We start from the raw sequence: 12,057 nt of genomic DNA, 5'->3' as shown, positions 1-12,057 counted from the left end.
AAATAATTTAAATTTTCCATTTGATCTTCAAGATGCTTTTCACTATTAAAAAAGGAAAATGCTGTACACCTCCCATGCTGCTGCTTTTCTGTCCTATTGATCCTGCTTTTTTTAACTTTAAAATGGGAAAGAATAGATTTGGCTGTAATGTAAAAATATTTATAGACTACTGCTTTACAGACAACTGAAACTCTGGAGCTGAAAATGATCTAGGTACCTCTGAAAGATGCATTTGGGTAATTGGTAATGAACTAAGCATCTGGAAGAAGCAGCTGAGCAAAATCAGTCACTTAATTATGGCTTTTTGAGCTGTTTGCCAGACTGGGGAGCTCAGATAAACCAGACTGGTCATCAAATAAGATGCACTGAGTAGACAAATTACCTGATTAGGCAAATTACAGTGTTCCTTTTGGTAATCTGTGGGTTTAATGTGCACTTGCAGAGCTCCACACTGTACCTGTGTCTCAGAAAGGCATCAGCTCAGGCACGTGCTTGGACACACCTTGTGGTGCAGCACATTGGCCCAGAAGACTTTGGTCTAAAATGAACTTGTTACTGAAACATTTCCCAGATGTGTGGGCAATAAATCATCCCCTCTTTGCACTTCAATAGAAACAGCCATAGCCACTGAATTCTGGGCCAGAGCAGGCCAGGAACATGGCAGGAAGGGGCTGTAACAGGGTCTGCCTTTGCAAATTCGTGAGTGTTGGCTCATCCCATTTCACTAATTGCTCCTGTTCCCCACCTCTGAGGCATGGCCTGTGCCAGAGAAGTGTCAGCAGGCTCTCTGGTATCTTAACTCTGCTTTTGTACATGCTGATACACCTCATTTTTAAATTCTGCTTTTCCTGCAGCTGTTCTGTACTCAGCCCCATTGCCAACCACGTCCTTTACGGTCCCCACTCCCAGCCTGGAGTGAGCACCCTTCACCCTGAGCTGTCTCTGCAGCCTGGTCCGTGGAGGTTCCATGTCTCTGTGCCCAGGTATCTTAGGTTGGAGCTGTCTTGCCTTCCCATGAAAGTTGTGATTAAATTCTGGAGCACTTTTATATTTCATGGGGATGCCCAGAGACTTCTGCAATTATTGCCTCTACCCAGACTGAAAGTGCACTTTGATTTTATTCTCTTTCTTTTTCTTTTTTTCCCTAATCATTTCCTTTGTATTAGCTATCATGCTCCTGCTTGTTAATTAAATTTAGACTTGACACAGATTAGCATTATGGATGGAAGCCTAATTCTTTAAATGGATATACAAATGCTGCTCTTCAGTTAGTCATTAATTGCTTTTATTTATTAGAGCTTATGAGTGTGGCCATTTAGGTCTCATCTGGCAGTTTTAACTGTGACTGCCTCAGCTAATTTCTGCTGGAAGCTGTGCAATGTAGGTCAGGTACATGGCAGTAAAAGGGATTATATTGTTTTGATCATTCCCACAGCTACAGGAAACTCCATATTCTTTCTGGGGAGTGAACATGGCTGTAGCACGTGCTGGTTCTGCTATAGAATGGAAACTGAATTTTTCATAGAGTTCATGTATTCCTTTGTTGGAAGGATCTCAGATGGGTGGGAAAGCAAATTGTTTACACACAGTCAATCTGGTGTTTGCCCAAGGTCAGCAGGGAGAGAAGACACTTGTACTTTTAATTATATTCTCAGTTAAAATAAGAAGTTAATTTTAGCAAAGAACAAGACCCAAGTACTTCTAAAGAACTTTTTTTTTCCTCTGCAACTCTTCTGTAAAAATTTTTCATCACTGATTTCATTGCATTATCAGGACTCAAATGAGAAACACTGCTTATGAGCAAATATAGCATCTGAATGTGGGCCAGGAATTCCTTTTACAGTATAAGCTTTTGTGTGAAATAAAAGCCAGACAGCTGCTCACAACTTAAGTCTGAGTAAGTGATCTAATACTATTGCTCTGGTCTCAAATTTGAGGCTAAATTGTTTCTTTGCCAAAGACCTTGTGCCAGCCTACCTGGTCCCAATTTGTGAGAACAAAGTATATTGTTTCTGCTGCTCTGGGACTGGAATCACTTCATTTGCCTTTTTTTTTTCCACTACAATTTCAGGCCTGATATGAGAAGCTTCCACAAGACTGAGGGTTGACTTCTCACCTCCAGGAGGTGTCTCAAGTAGGAAGGTACCTCTTTGCAAGGCTGGTCTGACAGGATGTGTAGGGATATTTTATTTCACTTGAAGGCTCTTTCTGGATTTTGATTTACTTCACTATTTTACTCCTCAGATCTTCTATTCACAATATTTTTCTTCTACTTTTGCTGTGCTCTTCATCAGCTGCTCTCCAGGCTTCCCCTGACTGGAAATACTGCAAAGAACAGAACTTTCCTAGTTATAAAAAAGACAATTTCCCACAGCATTAGGCAGAGACTATTCCTCAAATATATGGTTATGCACTTGCCCTTTTGCAAAAGGTTATAATTTCCAAAGAATTTGAGTTGTGCTCTAAATGTACAGCTAGAGCTTAAGTTCCTGTCTGATTTATTGCAAACATATTAGCAGAAGGGAGAAGAAAAATGCAGAGGCCAAGAAATGTCATGTCCTCTCCCATGATGGTGACACCCTTAGCTGTACCCAGAGAAATCACAGGGTGACCCCAGCCTTATTCTTCTTATGGCAAAGCTGAGATTTACTTGTTTGTTCTACAAATTGCTTATTTAATGGGAACTAAAAATGAGGGCACTTGAGGCATGTATATGTTATGTGTACAAGTTCTTGTTGATATTGATTTTTTTTCTATTTAAGAGAGAAGACTTTTTTTTTCCTTTTCCCTTGGGTTGGCAAGTCTGATTGCAGATGGTCTGCTCTCTTCCTGTGGCATTTAGGGACTTAGAAGTGCTGGATTAATGGCTGGATTTAATGATTCTAGATGTCTTTTCCAACCTAAATGAGTCTAATTCTTAGATTAACTGCTTGTTGGATAATTGAGGGCAGAATGAATTCACACATCAATTTAATTTGAGTGTCTGGGAGGAGGATCACCCGTGTCTAACTTCCACCACTTAACTCTATTGAAGACAGTGTGGGAGTTCCACTGGATGTTTTATATTGGGTAAAATTATTTTAAAGCAGACAACCTTATTAGTATCTGTAACTTACTGCTGCTTATTTGTGTGACACTTCTGTCATTGGGATAAAATGATGTGGTTTTTTTTTTTTTTAGTTTTGCTTTGTACAGCTTTTACTTATGTTTTACAAGGCTTCATGCACATGGAGGGGATTTGGCTGTTTGCATTTTGCTTGGTTCTGTTTCACTAGGATGTGCTTTTTCCCTGTCTTTTGAAGCATATGGCATCATGTAGCCCTGGTCAAGGGTTAATGCAGATAATGGAAGTAGAAACAGCTCCAGAAGCTGAATTCATATTTGCTTGACAGGCTATTCCTGATCTTCTCTCTTTATGGAGATGATGATGCTTGTGAAATAAGGTGCAGAAAACAAGATAGTTCCTATAAAGGTGGAGGAAATGCCTTCTACATGCAGGGGATTTGGGGTGGAGAGAGGGTTACACAGCAGAAAAATGTTTCTTTTGAAGACCACAGGAGGAAGAACTTAACAGGTTTTTTAGAGATGCTGAAATAGTCACTTGTAAGTGCAGTGTTGGATGAGTCTGGAAACAGGAAAACTTTGATTTTTATGTTGAATTTGATTTGTAACATAGAAGCAAATTCTCTTGGTGATATTACTGTGATGGCTGTGGGCGTGTTCTTAGGATGTGCTTGGCCCCATCCCTTGGATGCTTTATGGTTTGCATATGGCAGCTTGGGCTCCCCTTCACAGGAAACTGGGAAACAATGAGGGTGGAAAATCCTGCCAGAAGGGGCATTATCCACAGACTGTGTCTGCAAGTGTGGGAAAAACATTTAAATGCAAAGGATGTGATTTTTTGCTTAAAGTCTCCAATATATACACTTCTCTATAGTTACTGGGATCTTCCCTAGATAACTGTGTTATTCACCTGCTCTCAAAGCCTTGATTTGCTGGTTTCTCATTTTTCACATTTTGAAAATCAGAAAGAGTATTTTTTTTTTTTTTTTCTCTGTGGGATCTTGGCTCTGGAATGGCTAATTCTGATTGTAGATAAGACGCATTAGCTTTGAGTACTTCCGTGCTCTGAAGATGCCATTCATCAAAACCCAAGTACTTTATGTCAGATCTGAATGTTTCACAAGAGATTTTGTAATCCAACTTGTCAAACTTGTTTAAATGTGAGATTGCAACAGAAAGCTGAAGGAAGAAATAAGTGCTTCGTTATCTTCCTTACCTTACAGAAGTGTCTTGCAGTTCTTAGAGAAAGAAAATTGTCTTATTCCTGCAAGAAATACACAGCTACCTCTTGTAGAGGTGCTCCTGAGATGAGCATCTGCTCCTTGTGTTGGTAAACAGGCTGGTGTTTCATCAGGCAGATTTAGTGATTTGAGCAGAGCAATCTTCATCTGCTGAATAAATCTGTTGCTGGCGACTTCTAGATTCTTCCCAGAGGTGAGTTTGTGTTAGAAATTATTTGAGCAAGAGAAAGACCTCAAGAGTGTCTGCTGATCTCCTCTTCTGGGCTGTGCTGCTTCATTATCTGTACTGGAGATGATAAAAGGATCATGAATTTCAATCAAATGCAGTGTGAGTTTGGCATCATTTCTGTTGCCCAGCTCCATCTCTACATGGATTTCTAGCTTGTATCCATAGAATAAAAATGAGTCTGTGCTCATTTTCCAGATCCCTGTTGGTACAGCTATGTCTGACTTGCCTAACCAGTAAGTCTCTGAAGAGACTGTGACCTGAATGTTTTTTTAAACCTTTCTAAGAGTTTTAAGTGTGCAGGAGCATATGGGGGCGATGAACAGAGCTGGTCACTGTTCTCAGAAAGAAACACGAAACCAAATCTGTGTGCGTGTTTGTGCATAGACACTTTCTGAAAGATGTTCAAAGTTCCCATCTCTGTCCAGGACTTGACTGAAGCAGCTGTCTCAGTGCAGATGTGGAAAACTGAAATCTGCCATGAAAACTTTTTTACCTTGCATATAGCAGCTCCCACAGCTGCCAAAATATGCATCCTCTTGTTTTAAAAATAGAGGGGGGTGTGCTGAAAACATCTGCTCCTGCCCTGCACTGCAGCTGTGCCAGTGTATTATCTGGGAATGGCCTGAGTAAGGCTAGCCATAACAAGAGAAGAAAAATCCCATGTTTGATGTAAGTGGAATTGTGGCTTTATTCCAGTCACTTCTTAATTTATATCTCAAATCCAGTTTATCTTCGTGCCCTGATGACTAAACAAAAGAGTTGTATGCACTTGACTGTTTGAAGAAACTGTCTCCGGGTGTGGGAAAAAAAGAAAAAAGTTATTTAGGGGTGGAGTGTGGGGAATCCAGAGTATGGAGCGAGTGGCACCATCTTGGTTGTTTTAAATGGAGCAAAATCAGGGCTTTGGTTTCAGTGGGTGTGCATGTGTCATTTCACACTTTGAATGAGCTTGAATTTTATTTTTATTTCTTTTACAACAAGCATCCACCCAGGGCAAGAGGGGACTTTTCTAGCTACAGGTTAAAAAACACTTAAACACCCTAAATTCCTCCCTGGTCTTGAAACACTGTGTCACCTCAAGCTACTACACCTTGTGTGCAGGCTCTATCATTCGGCTGAATGTTAGATTTGGGGCTTGGATTTGCTCTGCTGCATCTTGTTGGAACAATTTAAATCTACACCCTATCCCTTCCTGGAGATCCCTTATTTTGGGGGTACCCCCATTTTAGCTCAGCTGTAGGTAAAGAAGAGTTTGAGGCTGTAAACCTTTGGTGCTGAGGTCCTGAGGTGCTTCAGTGAAAACAGATTTTGAGTACTGCCCTGTATTATCCCAATAGCAGCAGCAATATTCCAGTTTGGTTCCTGGGGTGGATGCTTTGTTCCCTGAGGCTGAGCACAGCTCCCCAATGCATCATGAGGAAGATGCTTTTGAAGGTCTAAGAATGAAAACAATTTCTTGCTTCTTTTGTACCTTGAAAGCAACTCAGTCAGGTATGGAAGTGCAAGGAGCTCTCCCCAGCTAACTACTAGAGGTTGCTTTCTGTGTGGTTTTTGCTAACACATAATGTAGCCCAGCATTTCAGAGAGCTTTTGGGGCACTTGGGCCAAATTTGAAATGAATGTAGATATTACCTTTTTTTTTTTCTTTTATTTGAAAAACTTCTGCAGAGCATAGGTGCTGCGTGTTTCCAATCTGCACCTGGTATTTGCTTTGAGTCTTTGGGTCTGTAGGAATCCAAAGCCAGGAAGGTTCATGCAAAGTGTTGTGACCCAAAACTGCTTAATCTCAGATCTTCAGTCTCAGAGCCACAGCCTGACTTGAGCACCTGATGAGTATCAGCTGAGCAAGCATCACAGCATCTGACTCCTGCCCATGAACCATAAACTCTTTCCTCAGGGAACAAGAAAGTAAATTGGCCTTTGTGCAGGAACAGCCAGCTAGGCTGGGGCTGTGCCTTCCTTGTGCTCAGTACCAGACCCCACGGTGCTCTGCTGCAAAGCTCTCCTTCCTTCTAAGTGAAGCCATATGAAGAAAAAAAAATAAAAATCTATTCTTGAGAGTGGCTGAACCAACCAATTTGTTCAAGCCATTCTTCTGGTTGATTCATTTTTAAGTGAAAAAAATGCTGATATATTGAAAACAACTTGAAAAATGCCAAAAGGGAAGAAGGGGAAACAAGTTAAACCATTTGAAGCTCATAAAAGAAAAAAAAAAAAAACATTTAAGTGCAACCACATGAGTGGTGTAAAATTGGTGTAATACTTAGTCCCATGTTAGAGCACAATGTGTTAGATATGAGTTCCTCTAGAAAATAAGGCCCTAAAATAACCTAATATTTATGATTGAGATTTCACAACATGATCAGTTCACTGTGTTGTGCTTGCAAGGGAAAAAAACCCTCTGGTTTACAGATCTGCTAAGATAGGTTCTTCGTTTCACTTGGCCAAAGTTTTTACTTGAATGCTGTTCTCAACTACTTCTTTGGATCAACATAACCAAAAAAAAAATTCCCTGAGAAGTCTCAGCAGCACATGGCTTGAAGGAAGAGATGGAGCCAGGTTTGTGGAACATCTCTGTGTAAGTGTTCTCAGTGGAAAAGGGTGGTGTGTAGGAGAAATGGAAGGGAAGGACACAAGCTGGTGCCACAAGTTCCTGGCTAAAATGTGCTTCACTGGCAGAACATTTAACAGAGCATTGGTATTCAGCAAGGTTTTGCTGGACTCCCTTTCTTGCTAACCCTTTAAACTCACTTTGTCCTTGACAAACATTGATTTTACCTTGTGCCCAACAGTAATTTGCCCAGGCAGAAATTTATCCATCCAGCTGAAGGGCTGGGAGGCAGCAGTACAGCCTCCCAGCCATGGGAACATGGGTCAAGGACTAGATTTGGTTTAATTACAGGGGATAAAAAGGCATTAAACACACATACTGCCTGTTCTCCTTGGTGTTGATGGATTATGGTGTTCATTGAGCAGCCCAATTTGCAATGGGTAAATTAGTTCAAACAAAGGTTATTTATTGTACTGTGGACAAGGACATGGGTTTGTGAATAATATGTGAATAATAAAGTGATGCTGATTTTTAATATTTCATTTACTTGCTCACAGTAGATGACATAAGTGGCTGCTACCCAGCAATTGTGAGTGTTTACTATGAACTTTTTACCTTGTTTCTGAGGAGCTGTTCTTTAGATACATCCATCATCTCTTCCTCATAATATTTTCAAATAGCAATATATTTCATTCTCTTTCTTTGTCTTTGGGTTATTAAATCTATCATCTTACTGGGAAACTTATGGTATTGTCAGAAGTTGCATATTATGCCCTGGATTAAGGCTGTTTAGCTTGAACGTGACAAGTTGTTTAAAAATAGACTGTTATGCTTTGTATTCATTCTCCACTCCAAAACTCTCTTTCATAACAATGTAAATAAAGGGCTCCAGAACTGATACAGTGGGGCTGGCACAGTTAGAAGAAAAGACTCAGCCATTGCCCAATTTACTTTAGTGCAACATGAATCTTAATTCTATTGAACAAACATCAGACTGCGAGGTCTTGGGAGATGGAGCCATTAGGTAACAGATTACAGGGAACATTCATCTTCCAGCAGATTTCCAGGCCTCCTTAATTTCTTTTGTAGTTTCTTAAAGGGGTTGAAAACAGGAGGGGTAATATGGATTCTCTTGATGCCTGGTTCATTAAGCAGTATCTAAAGCTGAGAGCCCAGAATAAGCTAGAAATTGCTACAATAGTAATTTCCAGTTGTTTTGAGCATAGACATTATCACATCTGCAGAGTTTGGGGTTGCAGATGGCATTAGTGACTCCTGGGCTTCTCCTCTGTCCTGCCCTCTCCTGTGGGAGCTGGGAGGTCTCTGTCCTGCTCACCCCCAGCTGCACCACAGAATTGACACTAGCAACTCTTGCCCAAAGTAAATACTGGGTTTGATATTTCCTCTTTTAACTCCCACCAAATTTTTTTCTCCTCAGAAGCATTTCCTAACCCAGCTACTGAATAGCAGCAGGATTCTAGATGTGGTTTGCAAAATGCTACTTTTGTTAAAAAAATCAAATTACTTTCAGATAAAACCAGCAAGTAAAACAGATGAGAATGGTTTTTAAATTTTTTCCTCTCCCAATTTTGGTTTATCTCACTTGCCACAAGCAATATCTCTAAAATATATTTGGAATTCCATGTGCTGCACCCACTTTACAGATTTCCTGGAAGACTGTAGGGAAAGAATTTTAAGATCACAAAATGGTTTGGGTTGGAAGGGAGACCTTTAAAGGCCATCTGGTTCAATCCCCCTGAAATGAGCAGGGACATCTTCAGCTAGGTCAGGCCAGTCAAAGCTCCATCCAACCTGACTTTGAATGTTTCCAGGGATGGGATATCCATTCTCTCTCTGGACAGCCTGTGTTGGTGTAGGCAAGAGTCAATTTTTCCCATGTGGTGTGAAGTATTAAGAAATTCCTTGAACTTATTAAAAAAACCCAACATTGTATTTTATACAATATTTTATCCTTTTTATACAGAATCTTTGGTTTCTTACAGGTTTCTCACATTCTCAGTTGAATGGCTCCAACCCAAGCTTTATGTGGGAGCTCTGTTCATCCACCCTTTGATATCAACTCTCCTTTAAGCTGCCTAAAAGCATCAATACCAAGCCATTACTCACTTGTTTAGATACTTGGCCTCCCTCTCCTGCACCTCCATTAGGACATTTCCTCCTCCCTAGGGAGCAGCCTGTGCTTTCTGCCAGGAGGAGTGAAAGCAGAATGGTTACTGAGCTTAGATTAAACAGATCCAGGAGGAATCCTTGGCAAGGCAGGGAAGGATTAAGCAAGGCTGGTGTTTAAAGCACCCCCTGCACTCCAAAGGAGGCTGGAAGCTGCTGAGGCTCAGGCTCTGCCTGCAGGTCAGACCCCCAGAATTAGCCCAGAGGGTGGTGCAGGTAGAGGGGCCTTAATTGCTCAGTCACCACTGGTCTCCAAGGTTGAAAAAGGTGCTTCATCAGAGCTGTGGTTCCTCTCCAAAGCAGCTGGACATGGGGGTGGAAGAAGTAAACCTCTCTCCTGGCTGTAATGTGCTTTCAAGGAGGCTGCAAATATGTTGGGGGATTTTTTTGTCTCCCCTGTAGAAACTTGTGAGCAAGTTACTTAAGGAATAGTGGTAGACATTTCTACCAATCATCTGTGAGTACCCAGGGCTTCTGTCTGCAGGTTGCCAATCCCATAGCAAGGGAGCAGGTGGGATTTGGGCTCCCACTGGAGCCCCTGCGAGGGCAGGGGGTCCTCTGGAGCTCCCTGGTGGGCTGGGGAGGGGGAGTGCTGGACAGTGTATCCAAACTTCAAAGAGGAGAACTCCAGGCTGTGGCTGAAATTCTGGAGATGCAGTTGCACATTTGAGCACAGAAATGTTTATGCAACAGGAGAAATTCTGATAGGAGTGCAGAAATATTTAATGGTCTTTGTTTATCATCCTTTTCCAGCAGAAAGGAGAGGGAGCAGTGTCGTTTCACAGATAAAAAGCGAGTTCTTGCTTTTTGTTAATATTGCTGTCACTCAGTAAATACTCCACCAGAGCTGGCTGGCCTGCTGCAGGAGGCTGCAAAAAGGAGCTTTTTCTTCCAGCCTGGTAATGCACATGGTGTGGGAGAAGGGATGCTTCCAGGTGCCAGGCAAGGAATGCTGGCTGCAGCAGAGAGGCTGCAACACAATGGCATGAAGGATGTGGTGGTATGGCTTTTCCAGGGACATGGATGCTCTGTGTGTGCTGGAGCAGTATTCTGTATCAGAGTTTATTGTTTGAGTGCTTTTTTTCCTTAATTAAGTGTATTTTGTCACTTATGACACTTTATTGATCCCTTAGCCATTGCTGTCCACTAGGGTAAGAATGCAAGCAAGATTTATATCTGAAATTAAAAGTGTATGACCAGGCCTAGGCTGTGTCAGCTGTTGGCTAGAACCAGCTCTGACTCAGATAATGATTGGTATCAAGAGGTTCATGTTCATTGCTTTAATACTTTAAATATTGTGACTTGCAAGTCTGTAACAGCCATTTGCAGCATGCAAGGACTGCACAGCAATGCTGCTTGCTCAGCAAAGGATTTTTTCCAGAATTTTGGATCGTGTTAGATCTGGGGTTCTCTGCTATCTACAATACTGATAACTTCAATACCTGCTTCCCAGCTTGCCTTGGTTTTTTTTCATTGGAATTACATTGTGGGAGAAAAAAAGTGGTATTTTAATTGTGCTGCCTACTAATTATTTTGGTATTTATGAAAGATGGGAAAACATGAGATGGGTCCATAGGGAAGGACATGTGGTAGATGCTCTGCTGAGCTGGCTGTCCATGGGTCATCACTAACCCTGTGCTCTCTGCCTGCCTCCCACAGGGCCCCCAGGGAGGCGAGGGAAGCCCGGCCGGCGCGGAGAACCCGGTAAGCATCACCTGCCAGGGGCACTCAGGGTGTCTTGGGGGTGGGAGCCTTTGGGTAATGCCACCTGCCACCTCCATCTAACAGGCTGTGGAACAGGGGCTTCCCTCACCCCTGTGTGCTGGGCATGAAGAGTTTTATTAAAAACTTTATAAAAACAAACCAAAACCAGCTCCCAAACCCCTAAAAACCAAAAACAAATTTAAAAAACATAAAAGGAAGAAACCAACCAACCAACCAACCAATCAAAACAAAAAACCAGTTCCACTCAAAACACCCGCAGCTGTTGGATCTTTTATCCATTCTTCCATTTCTCTTTGTACCATTCAGCCTCATCACTGCCCCACCCAACACTGAAGAGGGACAGTGAAGGAGCATGGAAACAGGGAATGGAGCATGGAAACAGGGAATGGAGCATGGAAACAGGGAATGGAGCATGGAAACAGGGAATTCCCCAGCCATGCTGGATGGGAGGTGTGCACTGGCTTGTTCTCTGCATGTGGCCATGTCCCTGTGCTGCCTGCCAGCCATGGGATGGTGGTGTCTGCATTTGGGAGTCAGGGATAACCAAACCTCAGCCACCAGCCCTGGGCACCTCCCCTGAGCATCAGTGTGCCCTCAGCCTGGCTGAAACCACAGGGCAGCCTTGCTGGGGGTTCATTTGAGCTGTAATTCTGTGTCTCTGTCACTTCAGTGTATCTGGTGAAGTCTGGGGCTTTGTCTCTGAAATGGGAAAGGACTGCCCTGTTTCAGCTGGGGAGAGGTGCTGTTTGCATTCTGCTCTTGGGTCTGAGTGCTGCTGGAGAAGGGAGAGATGCAGCTGGTGTTGCTCTTTCTCAGGGAAATAGACTGGGAAGTGCCCAGAGAGCCAGGCAGTTTTTGGGATTGCCTCACTGTGCCAGAAAGCAGCACATGAAATTACATATCCCAGCTCTTAGGTTCTTGAACTCTGATAGAATGAACGGGAGCCAGTGGATTTTCATTTAGTGAGGAGGCTGAATTCTGTTCTCTGCTGCCTCTTGCTATTGAAAATTCACAACTGGGATTTCAAAAAGGGAAGCATAACTTTCTGATCACCAATATTT

The 12,057-nt window shown here is 42.3% G+C and overlaps 1 protein-coding gene across 1 annotated transcript in view; it reads left to right on the top strand.

Moving 5' to 3' along the window:
- The window catches only part of COL23A1 (collagen type XXIII alpha 1 chain), a 175,598-nt gene that overhangs the window by 113,966 nt on the left and 49,575 nt on the right, over positions 1–12,057 (top strand). The window contains exon 3 of the mRNA XM_050979691.1: positions 10,931–10,975. Within this exon, the coding sequence (XP_050835648.1) occupies positions 10,931–10,975 (45 nt within the window). The remainder of the gene's footprint in view (positions 1–10,930; positions 10,976–12,057) is intronic.

Source organism: Serinus canaria, chromosome 13 (assembly GCF_022539315.1).
Source record: "Serinus canaria isolate serCan28SL12 chromosome 13, serCan2020, whole genome shotgun sequence".
Taxonomy (NCBI): Eukaryota; Metazoa; Chordata; class Aves; order Passeriformes; family Fringillidae; genus Serinus; species Serinus canaria.
This window is presented reverse-complemented; position numbering and strand designations above follow the sequence as displayed.